A 17074-nucleotide genomic window follows, 5' to 3' on the forward strand; every position below is an offset into this window, starting at 1 on the left:
CAAAAGTACATTTTGGATATTTTGTAAAAGGATAAAAGGATAACTCAGCGTCGCCATTAGGGGGGGTGTAACCCCCCCCCCTACCTTAATATATTTCTCCCCTAGTTCATCCCCCCCCCTCATGCCCTGGACTAATTGTAATCAGATTGCAGACCATTTTTATCAAATTATGCTTATTGAGAATGCAAATATTAATTTTTCTTTGAAATCTGGTATATGTCTACATTTTATTACCTTCTCTTTAACACTTTATTATCAGGGAATGCATGGTTATGTTCTGCCAGGATCTGTGTTGGCAAAAACACTGTGGGTTTAGCGGATTTTTTAAATTTCTTCTTTGATTTACTGTAAGAGTTTTGAGTAAAATGACGAGAGCAGATAAAAGTTGGAATATTTTTCCAACAGCTCAAAGATTTCTATTCTTCACGAACAGTATGGATTCTCATATCAACATGAGAACCATTTGTGGTAAAGATAACCACAGAACAGTATCGCATGATGCTAAAAATTTACTGTCTACTGTTTACAAACCCCAGAGCTGTGTACACTGTATATAAACAGATGCCGCAACCCGCATTTTTCTTTGTACTGTATGTCACTACATGATCTATACCTAACACCGATTCCCTTCTGTCCCTGATCTCTGTCCTTATTACGAAGACGACAGATTACACCCCTGGGGGAGGGGAGTATATTGGACAAAAATAGCCTAATCAGGATAGGGTTAAAACAATAAAAAACAAAACTATAATAGAGTACAGTAAACAAATAAATTTATTATTCTAGGAGATACAAAATTATTAAAAACATGACTTTTTCGAACAATAATAAAGATAACAATTTTATTGGTTTAGCACCAAAATCTTAAATTACATATTAGAAGCCCAGCAGAAGCTTGAAAACTCCGAAAATGTGTAAACAATTATTATGTACTGCATGGGGAGGATTTCATAATGTTTTTATAATTTTATTTTGTGTGGGAGAAATGTAAACACTGTATGTACAGAGGCACTTTCAAGTAAAGAATAAAGATCCACAATCCTACCCTGTATCCCTGTTTAGTTTTTTTTAATTGCATTTTTCTATAATAAGAACTTGCCCATTTCAGCAGCAGTGAAAAGAAAAGAAAATAAGAGAATTTATATTTTTAAAAGACAGAAACATGACGATATCTTCTTATGGTCGATCCAAAAAGAGACAAGGCTCCACTTTGAATCGGGTAGAATACTTAAAAATTTTGTGGACAGCCCCTTAAATTTATCTAGCAACAACTATTTTCATGTTTCATTTATTATATAAATATAAATCCTTTGAATGAAATATTGCATCCTGTTATTTGTTATTTTTATTATTCTATTCTGTGAATTGGATGTTTAGTGTAGTCATATAATTAAATATTACATAACATCCCATGTTGTGGAGGCCCAGCATGAAGCCCCAAACGAACTTCATGTATTTGTATACAAAATAAAACATATATAAACTTATATTATTTCCTTTTCAACAAAATCCACCAAAAAACAGAAAAGGAATATGAGAAAGGAGAGAAATAAAAAACATTTTGAGAGGAAATAATGATTGAAAAAATATTTAAATTTAGATGTTAAACCCCAGTTTGGGCGAAAACGTCGATATTGATGTCTAACTTTGTGACATCCTATGCCCTGTCTAAAATAAAGCTTTTGGTTCCAATAATTTCTCAAATACGTTAAGTTAGAACGGTTTAAATCATGTCTGTAAACGCATCATAAGTCTCTCAGAGCAAACCAAAATGCAATGATAGGCTGAAAATATGGTCAAAAGTAAAACATGGTCTATTTTTTTAGTTTTTTATCTTATTTTCAATCTTTTTGATTTTTTTGTGTGTCAAAATTCAGTGAATTTTTATCTTGAATTGATATTTGATCATAAAAGTCATTATGAGCTAGGTGTTCATTACCATTTCTAAGTCCGTCGACATCGACGTTTTCGGAAATGATACTCTAAAAAAACGTCGATATCGACGTCAACGGATTTCAAATAAACAAAGATGTAAGACAGAATTTGTTATTCTATTCTTGAAAAAGATAGATTCCCGCCTACCCCCACGCCCCCCTTCACCAGTGGCGTAAATAAGGGGGGTTATTGGGGTTACTTACCCCCCCCCCTAGAATCCTGGGGGTAATTACCCCCCCCTAGAATCTTTGGGGTAATCCCCCTAGAATCTTGAGGACACAAATATCCCCGTTTAGTAACTTGATCTCCATTCTCCATGTCCATGATTACCATTAAAAATTAGGAAAAATGTAAAAAAATTTTTGCCGCTTCGCGCAGATAATCTTACTCAATCAACTTTACTAAAGTAACATAGATAAATTTTACCCAAAAATCAAGTTTTTTAATGCAGTAGCGTACTTGCACTATATGTTATAAATTAAGAATAAAGCTCTCCCGGGGGGGGGGGGGAATAAAATGTTAAAGATCAAGGTTATTAAGAATTAAATTTTAAAAAGTAAGACTTTTCTCTTTTAATATAGTGAAATTAACATATATTCCTAGTACATTGACGACAAGAAAATTTTACAAATTAGAAATTAGAAATTAGAAATTAGAAATTAGAAAACAAAGACAATATTTTTTCAAAGTTTTGCAGAGTAGCTTTTCTACAGATTTAAAAAAGTTACATATTTCTCATCTTAGAGTTAAACTATTTATATGTCACTAAAAATAAATTCAGTTTTTTTACAGATCTTTGTAGTTAATGTCAAATGAATGAATATAATGAAGGATATAAAACAAGGTGAAAGCTGAAAGGTAGGAAATGAAGCCTATATTTGATGGAGTTTGTAAATGCCAGAAATAAGTTGAAAATGCAAATCAAACCCAACTAAAATCAATAATTTGATATACATCATGATATTTTTCACAGCTTTGCCATGTCTTGTAATAATTGTTGAGCTTTAAAATGTTTTATTTATGATCATTTATTGGATTTCTCTGCTGTTGTCATTGAATTTTCAACATTTTCAAAACATGGAAAAGGAAAAATTAAAAAAATTGTCTAACTTATCAATGCTCCTCTTTTGTCCCTTTGAAACTACTGAAAAATAATATGGGATTTATTTGTACATGTCTCATGGGATACAGAAAAGAGTTTTCAGAAATTTTATTTTAAAATTTTTGTTTTTAAGTTATAAAACACCATTTGTCATATCTTAATAACCAATTTTGTTCTGAAAGTACAATTTATTGGTTTCAAAAACGATTGCATCGACTGTTGTTATTCCGAATCAATTCCAAAAACGTCGATTTCGACGTCTGTCCAAAGCCCAAAATGTAAAAAAAATATAAAAAGTAAATTAAATGTCCCATATATATTGGGTCAAATGTAGATAGTGTTCAACATTTTAACCAATTCTAAGAAAAAAATATGCTCTCGCTCATAATAGGGTTAAATAAAAATTAACTTCATAAAAAAATGTAAACATGTAAACATTTATGCTTTTTGGTAGGCGGTAGGGTTTAGCGTAAATTACAACCTTAACTAATTTAAGCAGAAAATATGTTTGTTTTTTATTGAAAAACATTATTTTCTTTTGGGGAAAAGGAATTACTTTTTAAGGAATCTACTTTTTCGAGAGAGAGACCCCAAGGGATTGTTTATTGTTTATTGAATGTGATTGGGCCCAAATTATCACCATTTTTTTATATGCAGATTTATATAGAAACGTTTTTAATATGTAATGTATTCATGTCTATTTTAGAGCCTTACAATGGAAAACATTTTAATTTCTTTTCACTTCATTTCTTTTGATTTGATCAAAAAATCTAATATTTTCGTTTGGAATTTACAAATAGCAGAATTACAGAATTTCTGCCGTTTTCGCTTTTATCTTGTTTGACATGTAATATCTGACATACAGAATAGATGGGATGTTATTTTGAACGAACGAAATTTTTAAGAACCAACGAATTTGTTCGTAAAAACTGGTGTCGTTCAGAAAAACAAGAACGGTCGATGAACAATCGTTCAGAGAAATGAAGAAAAACGATATTTTTTATATAATGACGAAAAAAAGAGACGAACAATTTTTAAAATCGTTGATGATCGATCTTTTTACTGAACCAATAAATTTTCCGAAAGGTTTTGATAAAAAACGATTATTTTATAACGAACTTGTGTTTCTTTTCGATCAAACTTTCGATAAAAACGATGGGCTTTTTACTGAACGAATGTTTTTTCTCAAACAAACTTTATTTACTCGAACATACGAATTTGTTGAACAAACGATTTTACATAAAGGACGATTTTACTGAACAATCGTTCAGTGAGAAAACGAACAAATTGGATGGTAAATTAGCGATAATTGTGAGAACGAACTAAATGTACAGTTCCTGGAAGTTTAAAACTATTATATCTTAAAAGTTATACTTTCTCAATAAAAGTCATAAATCAAGCTAAAAATTCCTTTGGGTCTCTACCCAAGTTCTTGAAATTCATAGAATTGGGAAAAAATAAGTTCCTGTAGAAAATATAAAAATATTTATGATGTAACATCATAGTTAGAAACATAAATAACTATTTTACTGACAAATGTAGTAATTAAAGTCGTGCACAACTGTGTTTTGAAATGTATAAAATGCTTGAATCTGAATTATAATTTCAGATTTTTCTGATTTTTCATCAGTAAAGGTAAGCTACAGAATATTTTAAAATGCACATTATAACCTAACAGACAACAAATACAACTTTTCATTACTTGATAAATTTTTTGCTTTACAGCAACATCAAATACACTTTAGATTGCTAAAATATAGTCTTTACTCTTCCTATTCCACAGTTTTAAATAATTTTGATGAAATCATAGTTCTTTATTATTTTTATCAAAAAACAATAATCTTTAAAAAATAAGACTAAGACTTAGAAACATATCTATCATTTTAAGTTTATAAAAAAAATCAAATCTAATTGTTGTTCCTTTTAGGCTTTAACCCTAGAAGTAGAGATGGACACGTTCGATTTTTTTTGTTTCGTTCGCTCATCGATCGTTAACGACCATTTTGTTCGTTTTTTTAAATCGTTAAAAAAATGATTTTGTTCATTTTCAAAATGATCACTCAATTTCCATCTATTTCATTCGTTTTCTCAATAAATGATCGTTCAGTAAAATTGTTCGTCCCGTAAAAAATTCGTTCGTTCCAAAACATTGTGTTCAGTGAAAAACTATCGTTTTTAAAAGCGTGTTCCAAAAAAATGCGTTCGTTCAGTAAAAAAACGATACTTTTTCCAAATCTTTTGCGTTCGATTAAAATTTTTTAAATCTCTAAACGATTCATTTAGTTCGTCAATTCACGTTTTTTCTGAATGACACTATTATTCACAACAAATTTCGTTCGTTCTCAAAATCTTGTTTGTTAAAAAAAAACATTGCCAATCTCTACGGAAAAACTGGACGGATTAAGGATGTTTTTGTTAAATGATAGAGTCTAGAATTTACATAATTGAATTTCCACGATTGCCGTGTACGGTGTCTAATGTTTATTGGACTATTAACGTCATAACTTGAGTCAAAAATTATTCTTTCGATTTCCAAGTTTTCCGATAATCACTTGTATAGCATAGTGGAAAAATCATATGTAAAATGTCCTGGCCAAGTTGAGCGAAAGAAAAATACATTGCACAATAATCTCACAACACAAGAAAAAGATGATTAATTGTCCAGTTTTAGCCATCTATATTTAGTATTAGTTTTGGAACCCAGAGCTGCCAAGGTTACTAAAAGGTATTTCCGCCGTTTACCCGCACTAAGACGATTTTTACGGTGAAACTAAGTTTTCGTTAATAAAGTCAACCCACCCCAGTTAGAAATTCAAAAGATAAGTCCCGAGGGTCTCCAAAGTTCCCAAATCCAAATTTGAGGCAAATCGGCTCAAGGGTTTTCTGAGATTTGATCGGACAAACAAACAGACAGACAGAGATTACAACTTTATATACTAGGGCGCTTGGCGCACACCTTCTTTTTCAATTGTGAACATTTTTCTCTTTATACAATGCTAGCTTGGACACCCAGAGCTGCCCGGGTTTTCCATAATTACAATTCCACCGATATTACCAGGAAACAGAAATTACAGCTTTTTGGTTTAAATAAATAAGTGCGCGGATTAAATAAGATTTCTTTGCACATTCTCAAAATTGAATAAAAGTCGATCATTTTTTAACACAAATTTTTGTAATTTGGAGCATCTTTAAACCTTCCCTGGGGCCATGTGATGTCCCACACAAAATTTGGGCCCGATCGGTTCAGCCGTTGTAACGTTTATTGGAAAAAAACGGACAGACAAACAGACACGCAAAATATATATAAATATATTATAGATGTAATACTGTTTATTGTACACCTAGCCCTAGCTACCTTGCTGAAAACCAGTCCAGTCCAGTTTAAAGTGATTGCACCTTCATATTATGATTGTCCTTTAAAATATTTATATTTTTTAGTGTCGTATTAAAAATGTGGATTTTATTACTTGGTATTCTCCAGTTTGGGAGTACTAAAGCTCAGGATGGACTAAGGTAAATTTTTCCCTTTTTTCTACTTTATCTCTGCTGTGCAAATCCGCAATTGTTATTGTAGTTTCGTTACTTTTCTATTTCCATTCTTATTGCAATTCTTTTGTCATTTTAGTTTGATTATGCCATTAAAGTTTCCTTGTTATGGTGGTTTCATAGTTTTTGTAGTTTCATTGTTATTCTATTTTCATTGTTATTGTGGTTTCATTGTTATTTTAGTTTCATTGTTATTGTAGTTTCATTGTTATCGTAGTTTCATTTTTATTGTGGTTTAATGGTTATTGTAGTTTCATTGTTATCGTAGTTTCATTTTTATTGTCGTTTAATGGTTATTGTAGATTCATTGCTATAATGGTTTAATTGTCACTGTAGTTTCGTTGTTTATGTAGTTTAATTCTTATTGTAGTTTCATTGTTATTGTAGTCTCATTGTTATTGTATTTTCTTTGATATTGTAATATTGTAGCATCGTTTTATTGTAGTTTAATTGTTATTGTTGTTTCCTTAACTTTGCAGTTTAATTGTTATTGCAGTTTTATTGTCATTGTAGTTTCATTTGTATTGCAGTTTCATCGTTATTGTAGTTTCATTTTTATTGTAGTTTCATTTTCATTGTAGTTTCATCGTTAATGTGGTTGTATTGTTATCTAGTTTCATTGTTCTCTTGGCTTCGTTTCATTGTAGTTTCATTGTACTTGTGGTTTCATTGTTATTGTGGTTTATTGTAATTGCATTTGCATTGCTATTTACGTTTCATTTTTACTGCAGTTTCATTGTATTTATTGCAGTTGCATTGTTGGTATAATTTTATTAATATTGTTGATATATGTAGTTGCATTATTATTGTAGTTTTTTCATATTGTTATTGAAGTAGCTATGTTATTACAGTTCAGTTAATGTATTTTCATTGTTATCGCAGTTCCATTGCGTAAAAGTTCAAATGTCATTTAAGTTGCGATTCCATTTTCTTTGAAGTAACATAGTTATTGTAGTTTCATTAAGCCCTTTTAAGAAAATAAGTTTTCGTTTCCATATTCAGAGCAGAATTGGTTAAACCTTTGCCGCTTGATCTTGGAAGAGAAGAATTGGTTAAACCTGTGCTAGATTCTGTCTGTTCCCTGGGGAATGATGGAACACTCCTCGGTGGTGTTACTGAGCTTAAAGAGGGGGGAGAGTACAAGGGATGTTTTAATGGAACAATCCAGGTAAAAGTGTTCTTAGTCTTATATATAACAAGTTTAATGGTACAAAGAGAATCAAACATTGCCATCTTTGCATGGACTTTTTTCTTGAAATAATGCTTACTGACCCTTTAACATTTTTTTCAGTCAGTCCAAATAAAGAGTCTTCCAACAGTTCCTTTGGTTTTCGCAAATTCAAGTATCGAGAACCCAGGAGATATTCTTTTTCAAGAACTTAGCTCAAGATGCCACAATTCTCATTCCTTGGCTAAAAGTAATCTATAATTATATTTTGTATGTCTGTCTGTCTGTGTCCAATAAATTCACAATGATTAAACCAGTTGGGGCCATTTTTCAAGTGGCTACTAACATTACCCTTGTTATGAAATCTGGACTGTAAAAACAAATTTTACGGGAAACAAAATGTTTGCATTATAAACACTTTGCACCTATATTGACAAAAATTCAGTTTAGTACGAAAACCAAATGGCAACATAAAGAGCTAAACAATAAATCTAAATTTGCTAATAGAAAGGAGGGCAAAGCGTCCTAACTCCAAAAAGCATTGTTATATAATTAGTAAAGAAGTGGTTATTATCCATATTAGGTGTTGACTGGGACATTAGATTCATTGTATAGGAAGTGGCTGAGAGTGGTGCATCTTTATTAATAATGTAGTAGTATCTGTTTGTCTGATCATAACTCATGAACCCCTTGTCTAATTTGTCCATAACTTTGATTGGGAAAATCATCTTTACTTAGTTAAAAAAAATCTCAATGGAGCAGGCTGACAATTCAATAAAGAAAAGCTGAGTTATACAATGATATGTTTTCACAACTGTGTAAGAGCGTTAAAACATTTAGCTCTCTTATGATTTTCGTTAGCAATAGAAATGATATTTGTTATGTGGCAAACACCACTCTGCAAATCATTAAAAACACATATCAGTTATACTGATTAAAAACAAATCACTGATATCAAAAGAATCCTAATTTTTTATTCGGCAACCCTGCTTTTATTTGAACTTTCCTTGTAAAAGTCAACTAATCTATAATTTAGTATTTTTAAACCAAAGCGAGAACACCCCTGTGCAGTGGTTCTTCCGAGTTCCCAATCAAAATTTGAGGAAAATCGGTTTTAGGGGTTTCTGATATATGATGAGACATATAAAAAGATTATTACTTTATATATAGATGCTCAACTAACCCTGTTTGCCAGTAACTCCATTTAGAAAATTGTTTAGTTCAAATCCCAACCTAAGTTTTTGTAAGCCATTCTTTTCTCTGTTTAAACAGGCAAAGATTGGTGTGGAACCAGTTAAAAATGAATCCTAAGTACTTTATTTTAATATCATTTATTGGAAAACAATTGCAGTCATATTCAGCTCATTTACCTCATACCTTTGTTTAGAACTTGAAATCTTGAGGGACAAAAGGTTATCTAAATTAGATGAATGTTATTCTTCAACTTCAAAGCAAGCTTCCCTTAGTTCCACTATTGGAAAGCTAGAAAATGAAATTCAAAGCAAAGAGGATGCTGTTGTTTGTGGTTTTAAAAGTATCCTGGACCTCATTCCTGATTTATCACTGGTAAAATGTCTCCTGGCAAATATCCCAAAAGAATACATTCAAGCCTACAAAGAAGAGGCCTCTTTGGAGTCTGAAAAATCCCCTGTTTTGTCCAGACAGAAGCGTGTTATTGGTGGTTCTCCGGTTACTTCGTCTACACAGGTTCCATGGCATGCTCATATTGTCATTGATGGTTTCTTTGACACAACCCTCTGTAGCGGAGTTCTCATTCATAGCTGCTATGTGCTGACCCATAAAAGCTGTCTATCCACATTTACAACACTCAGTAACACTAAAGTTATCCTTGGTGATGTCAATAGAAACAGTGTTGACTTTGGTGAGGTAACAAAAAATATATTGTATATTCACTACCATCCAAATCCAGAGATTGAGGTTGCAATGATATTATTGGAAAGTAGTTCATTCACTACATTTGGTCGTCCTGCTACCCTTGGATCTGGGTTTCCATTTGGAACAGGAGCAGTTGCTGGATTTGGGTCAACCTCTTGTGGATTTCCCAACCTTTCAAACCAGCTTCTTATAGCTTCAAACACAATTGTTTCAAGCAGTACCTGTGAAAACTACTGGGCAAGCGCTTTTGGGTTGACAGCACCAGTTCTTGCAGATCATGAATTTTGTGCTGGGAACAATGCACTTCCTTATCGTGGTCCTGGGGCATTTGATCAGGGAAGCGGACTTGTTACTTCAACAGGGCGCCTACTTGGTATTGTTTCAAGAACAGTAGCATTTTCTTGCAATGTTAAGTACGCAGTTTACATCAACACCAACTACCCAGCAATTAAAGGATGGATTGAATCTATATTACCCTCACCCTTAAACTCCAACAATCAAAGATGTGCCTGCAGAAGGCAATCTGTGCAGGTTACTGGAACCCTTACAACACCATATCAATTTGGACCCCTCAGCAACAGAAACTGTTTACTTAGATTTGGAGTCCCCAGCTCATGTGGTTCCAGTTCTCCTAATTTTGCACAGGGATTTTATTCTTCACAATCAAATACTGTCCAAACAGCAAGAGTTAGCAGATATACTTGTTGGTCAAAGGCCTCAGCACTTTTCCTGAAGGACTGTGGACGACAATTTCCATACTTGGGAAAAATGTATATGAGACAATGGAACAGCTTTGATTGTCCATTATCACTTGACAGCATACCAGAAGAAACCCAAGCATTTACTGTTGATGGAAATATAATTTTTGGATCGTCATATAACATACATTTTTACACCTATCCCTTACAAACCTCCACTCTTGATTTTTCAGTTTTACTTGATTCTTGCTTCTCAGGATCATCAGTGGTTCAGCTGGAAAACAATGATAACATTCAAATAAGACATCTAAGGCTTGGTGATAAGTTAATAGTAACAAACCCAGATGGAAGCAAGATTAGCACAAGTTTCCTTGGATGGCTCCACAAAGAGGAAGATCAACCTGCATTGTTTGTCAGAATTATTACAGATTCCGGGCGAGAATTGTCATTGACACCACATCATCTTGTTCTCTCATCTAAGATTAAAACTGAAGAACTGGAAATGAGATTCGCATATCAGGTATTTTATTCTCAAAATAATTTCAGATTATTTACTTTATTAAATGTCTTGAAAGGTTTCTCTGGATGATTATCTGTTAAATGATGAAGGAGAATTGGACAAAGTTGTAACTATCGATGTCTCTGAAGAAATAGGTTTCTATGCTCCACTTACTGATGCAGGTATTTATTGAATCTTAGAAATGTTTAACTTTTAGAGAATCATCTCATGTTTTACTTAAGGTGTATTAAATGTCAATGGATTGGTTGCTTCCTGCTATGCACATATTTTGGATCAGAAGTTAGCTCATGCTTCAATGCTTCCTGTCCGAATGTTTCCCACTTTACTTGAAAGTGAAGCAACGCAAAATAAGGTTAGCCTTTTAAAGATGATACATGCAAACAATACTTTATATACTTGATTACATGTGTGTAGGGTTGTTTTGTTAATCGTTTTTGTAAACGATCGTTAAACGATTGTTAAACGATCGTTTTTTGTTTCGTTTTCAAAAACGATTGTTTCGTTTTTGGAAAAAAAAAAATAGTTTTTAAAAACAACCCACTCGTTTTGAACTTTTGAAAATGATTGTTTTTATTAAAACGATTTGCGACCGTTTTTTATACGATTGTTTTTAAAAAAACTATTGTTTTTGAAAAAAAATTTTATTGACAATTATGTTAATGATCGTAAACGACCATTTTTGAAAAATGAACTTTTTAAAAAACGATCGTTTTTAAAAACAATCATTTCGTTTTCAATTTTTTGTCGTTGTTTTCATAACAAAACAATCGTATTTCTGAAAAATGAAAACGTTAATATCCCTACATGTGTGCACAAGTTTTGAATTATTAATTTTTTTTTTAGAATTAAATGGAGCATCATTGTTAAACTTTTGACTGAACAAGTCACATATGTCAACCCCAGTCCTTGTGATAATATTTCTCTTTTCATACTAGTTCATAGAAGTAAGGAGTTGAGCATTTTACCCCTCCCTTTAAAGTCTTGTAAGTTGTGCCATAGAATCTTACAAATCTTACTCAACTGCAGATCAAACTTATTTGCATTTTCCTTTGTACTTTTAACTATTTTCAATTCCTATCTTTACTTTCTTTTTGATCTATCAACTTGAATGCTTTATATGATTTCCATTTTAGAATGGACTCCGGGCATATCCCAAAATCTTGATGAACCTGGTAAGTTATCTGAAGAAATCCCAAGAGGAAGGTAACGTCATTGAGAACCTGATAGCTGGCAATGTACTGGGCTCTGTAACCTCTGGTATTGGAAGTATGATGAGCTCTATCAATCTTGTCAAATGATTCTTGACAATAATTATGATATGTGATAATTTGAAGATAAAAAATTCTAAATTGAGTTAAAACCATTTGATAGTGTAATTAGATAACTAATAAAATTCTTGCATAAAAAACTAAATTATAATCAGATTGAAAAGGCTTAGTTGAACAGATGATTGGGGAGCTGGTAAAATAGATTATTGAAGATAAGGACATGCAATTTTAACTAGTAAATAATCCTTTGATATTTAAACTTGAATTATTTTATACTTGGTTTTTAGGACGCTTTGGGTTCATCTTCAATTTCAATTGTGAAGACAAAATTTTCATTTTGATCATTCATAAACTTTCCCTGGGGTCATGTGAGGTCCCACAAAAAACTTGTGCTTGATTGGTTCAGCTGTTTGGACGTTTATTGGATACAAATAAACAGACAGACAAGTAAAGTATATATATTTTATATTTGATCTAACAGAATTCATAGTTTGACATATCTAAGATCTATGACATGTGGTTGCAAAGATAAAGGGACTAGAAAAGCAGAGTTTGTGGTAAAGACTAAACTACTTTGCAGAGAATATTATTTTGCCATTTTGTTAGACTTTGCAGAAATTTTGGATTATCTGAAAACCGTAAAAAAGAAAAAATCAAATTGATCGTCCAGTATGATGGTATTTTTAAAATAGTTCTGGTTGATCTCACATAAATTCCCAACCATTTATAGAAGGAATGTGGAATTAAAGAAAGTTTTTTTTTATACTGTAGATGCAATTTCAGCAATCCTTCAGTTAAAAGATGCATGTCAGATTCATAATGGTACCTTTTAATCTCCATCTCAGAAAGAATTAGGAAGATATTGTTGTTTTTCTATCTAGCAAAATGTTAAATTCTCATAACCTTCGTTATTGTCTCTGCAGAAAGTATCTGTCCAGTTTTTAACAGAGAAGCCACATAACAAATGTTCACTTTATCCCAAGAAAAGTAAGGATATTTCATTCATCCTTGATTAGAATAAGGGTTAAAGGGTACCATTGTTAATGAGGGCTCATATTTTTAGCCAACCCAAGCTATCAAGTTTAATTGAGCTGACAACAAACAGTCTGATTAGAGTTAAAAATTTCCAAAATTTAATTGTGTTCTCTCTATCTCTGTCTATCTCTCTCACAACAGTTTGATTATTATTTTTAATATCTTTAAGTTTAGATATTCTTTGTTGAAGAATCTAAGAGAATAAAGCATGCAATTACAAAATTTTCGTTGTCTTATCATTTTGTTGATTGTGAAGTATAATGATTAAAGTTTGTCTTATTTATTACAAAAGCATTAGCGGGCGTAACATAAAACTTTTAGAAATTGACTCCATCTATTGGGCTGGGATAAAATCAATCTGAAAAAGTTTCCTAAAGGTGCGCGGAATTTTACAATATGAAATATGTTTTGTCACTTTATTTATTAGTGAAAATCTTGGAGATATGAAGAACACTGTCTTGAAAATCAATGGTGTAACAAAATTAATTTTTATTTGATGTCTATTAGGTCCAATAGCTAGGTCGTTGCTTCCACATAAATTTTGGCCCCAAAATTAATGATGTTACATAAAATATTAAAATTAACCCCAAAAATTAAAATGCACAGCCAAATATTAGAATGGCGGTCTGATATCTTGTTAAGTTTGGCTGTATTGGCGACAAAGCGTGAGACAAGAGCGAGACCAGTCAGGAATGTCAAGCAGATCAGAGGTCTATCGTTACAAAGGGAACCTGAAATTCAAATTATAAATAATTTTAATAATATGTATATAGGTTGAGTAGCTTACTTAGTTTATTCCTCCTCCTCCTCCTCCTCCTCCTCTTCTTCCTCTTCTTCCTCCTCTTCCAGTTCAGCTGGGGGAGGCTGTTCACCCTCTTCATCTTCAGGGGTCTCTGGGTCACCAGACTTTTTGCCGGGACGTTCTCCGAACCATTTGGGAAGACGAGACTTAGGTCTCTTGGTCCAGTCTTCGTACTTCTCTTTCCACATGGCTTCAAGGGTTTCAGCCCTGATAACCTCCCAGCCACCTTCGTACAGTTTTTTCCTGTCATCATAGGTTCTGGTATCAGTACGTCTCTCATATTTGGAGTACATACGTATCTTAGGTGGGTGCTTTCCAGTAAGAGCCTCTGGGTCTAGACCCTTCTTCAAGGCCTTCTGTCTGAGCTGAACCTTTTGTCTTTCTTTGAGTTCTTTGAGTTCATAGTCTTGTGTGACCTTCCTCTGCTCATAATCATATTTATCAGTCTCCAGTTGTACAATGATGTTGAAAAGATCTTCAGCTTTCTTCTTGAGTTCATCAGAGTCAAGGGCATCAAGGTCAAGGGGCTTTATCTTTATGCTAAGGGCAAGTTTCATTTCTTCATTCAGCTGCTCTTTGGTCTTGGACATCTCCTTGCGGGCATCATTAACAGCAACCTGGCTGCCAGCACCTCCCTTCTTTCCAGGTCCACCTTCCTTCTGCTTTGCCTTTTGAGCTTCTAGCATCTGTTGGCGCTTAGCCTCTGCCTCTTCCATCCTCTTCTTTTTCTCTTCAGTTTCCTTGGCCTTCTTTTCATTCTCTTCCTTTCTGATCTTTTCCTCTTCTTCCTTCTTCTGTTGGGCAAGCTTCTTTTCCTGCTCAGCTCGGATTTCCTTCCTCTTGGCCTGCTTTTCCTTCAGTCTCTTGAGTTCTTCCTCCTCCTTGCCTCTCTGTTTTCTCCATTCATTGATGTATTCTCTGAGCTGGTCATCAAGCTCAGATTTCTTAATGCCGGCCTTGGCTTTAGCAAAGGCCTCATCTCCCTTTTTGGAGGTTTGGGAGGTAGTCTCCTCCTCATAGAACTCGTCGTCGGACATGTTGAATCTGCAATCTGCCTAACTGATCTCAAACTAAAAAAGATTATTATTAATTTTAAGAATATATGTAAAGATTAAATTTTAATCATAGTTATATTACTGTTTATTTATACATAGTATAAAAGATACAAGAGAGACATACAACTGTTCTATTTTGTTCTGAAGGTTTAATTTCTAAACATTTTTCTAATCTTGACATTCTTTGCTGGGGTCAGTTCTTAGGTGTCATACCTTGGACTAGGGCCAACTTTGTTCCAGCATCATGACCAGTGTCAGTTGGAAAAAATTAAATAAATAATAAAACTGAGGCATTGTACCCTTATTAGTGACTGAAAAATGAAAAATTCTGGTACATAAATATGAAGCCATTCTTAGACTGTCTTTTCTATTGATTACAAAGAATTGTTTTTTCTACTAACTGAAACTTTTTAATCCCTTAACTTTGATTCCTGATGGTGCAAAACCTTTGATATTTTAAATTAAGACAATTTGATTTAACAGGATTCAAAATTTGATATAGCAAAAGTCTAGAACATCAGCTTGCAAAGATATAGGTATAAGAAAATCAGAGTTTTTCGCTATAATTTCTTTTGTTAAAACTTTGGTGAACGCATTTACTCAAAATTTGGAATAGGAAGATGACTGTTCAGACTTCAAATATGATCTGAAATAGCTCAATGAACATGAGAAACAACAATTGTTCTGTGTTAAGACCAATGTGACTTTATAAGTTACTTGATAAACTATTTGCTTTGTAAAAACATCAAATACATTTAAGAATATCTTTGATGCAGTCTTCCTATTCCACAGTTTTCTGGTTCTCACTGTAGATACAAACTATTTTGAAACCCCAAGCTCACTATAGTCCCCCTGTGAGTGAAAGTGAGACACACTTTATAAAACATATACGTATCATTATTATTTTAAATTCACAAAATTACAAAATTTTGCCTCAAAAAAAGGCCTTTCGGAAAACCCCAAAGAAAGATGAAAAATCTGCGAACTCATAATGTAAAATAAATCAGAAAATGTAGGATGATAGCTTTATAAGCCGAGTAAATATATTTGACATAATATTATGTAAATGTATTATGCATTGTATTATGTAATGTATTATGTAAATATATTGTACATTGTATATAAGTGCTTGGTACACCCTGTATGTAAAATATGTTTATATATAAGTCCCTAGGACACCCTGTATAATATATTTGACCTGAGCAGCTCCGCACACAAGAGACTACTGCTTCCAGGTCGTAATTGAAGGATACTTTACATGCAAGGACATTCTTTAAATAATGTAGAGGGAATAATAGATCATGGATGGATAGATAGGAGATAGATATTATACATACATACAGATAGATACAGATAGATAAATAGATAGATAAATACATAGATAGACATTATAGATGTTTAGATAGATAATAGATAGATAAAGATAGACAGATAGTAGATATAAATAGAAAGATTTAGATATATGGATGTATTACTGGATTGGATTTAGAAAAATTGGAGATAGAGATAGATACATATGAAATAGAATTAATTTAATATAGATTAATTTAGGATTAAAGATATAGATGTAGTTATGTCTAGACAAATGACAACGCCATGGATAAATAGAAAGTAGATAAATAGATTGGAATATATTTAGATAGATATGATGTTAGAATATTAGAAAGATTTTAGGAAAAAAATACATATAGCTGCATAAAATTGAAATAAATATGGAAAGATAGATACGAAATAGATTTAGAAAAATTGAAAGGAAATATCGATAATAATTTGAAATATTAAGAAATATTACGAAATAGATAAATATGTTATGAAAAAAAATAAAAATCGTTATAGAATATGTAGATACATAATACGTTGTATTGTACGTTAAAAAAAGAAAAGATTATATTTTTGAAAGACAAATGAGAAATTCAATAGAACAAATAGAATCAAGTAATATTTCAAAAATTTATAAACAAACTAAATGAAATATAAAAGTTTAAATGCATAAAGATTAAAAGATTTATTGAAAAACAAACATATTTAACGCACGTTCTTATTGTCATC

The 17074-nt window shown here is 32.2% G+C and overlaps 2 protein-coding genes across 3 annotated transcripts in view; one reads left to right on the plus strand and one right to left on the minus strand.

Moving 5' to 3' along the window:
* LOC111709618 (uncharacterized) overlaps positions 1-12278 on the plus strand; it is a 14074-nt gene extending 1796 nt beyond the window's left edge. Inside the window, exons 1-8 of one of the 2 annotated variants that reach the window (XM_023483360.1) lie at positions 4652-4672; positions 6476-6550; positions 7586-7751; positions 7875-8001; positions 9139-10865; positions 10921-11026; positions 11087-11217; positions 11999-12278. In XM_023483360.1, coding sequence (XP_023339128.1) covers positions 6489-6550; positions 7586-7751; positions 7875-8001; positions 9139-10865; positions 10921-11026; positions 11087-11217; positions 11999-12163 — 2484 coding nt within the window. In that variant the 5' untranslated portion in view covers positions 4652-4672; positions 6476-6488 and the 3' untranslated portion in view covers positions 12164-12278. Of the gene's footprint in view, positions 1-4651; positions 4673-6475; positions 6551-7585; positions 7752-7874; positions 8002-9138; positions 10866-10920; positions 11027-11086; positions 11218-11998 lie in introns of those variants that run through there. The other variant, XM_023483359.1, reaches the window with a different exon arrangement.
* Positions 12279-13432: 1154 nt separating this feature from the next.
* Positions 13433-16271, minus strand: LOC111709619 (troponin T, skeletal muscle). The gene is made up of 3 exons (XM_023483361.1): positions 16224-16271; positions 13956-15040; positions 13433-13899 (listed from the first exon to the last, which is right to left on the minus strand). The coding sequence occupies exon 2, from the start codon at positions 15005-15007 to the stop codon at positions 13961-13963; it is 1047 nt and encodes a 348-aa protein (XP_023339129.1). The 5' UTR covers positions 15008-15040; positions 16224-16271; the 3' UTR covers positions 13433-13899; positions 13956-13960.
* Between the last annotated feature and the right edge of the window lie 803 nt (positions 16272-17074).

Source organism: Eurytemora carolleeae, unplaced genomic scaffold (assembly GCF_000591075.1).
Source record: "Eurytemora carolleeae unplaced genomic scaffold, Eaff_2.0 scaffold987, whole genome shotgun sequence".
Taxonomy (NCBI): domain Eukaryota; kingdom Metazoa; phylum Arthropoda; class Copepoda; order Calanoida; family Temoridae; genus Eurytemora; species Eurytemora carolleeae.

What these genes read in the sequence shown, in the direction of transcription:
- LOC111709619 (XM_023483361.1), bottom strand. Translation starts at nt 15,007, where the DNA reads ATGTCCGACGACGAGTTCTATGAGGAGGAGACTACCTCCCAAACCTCC.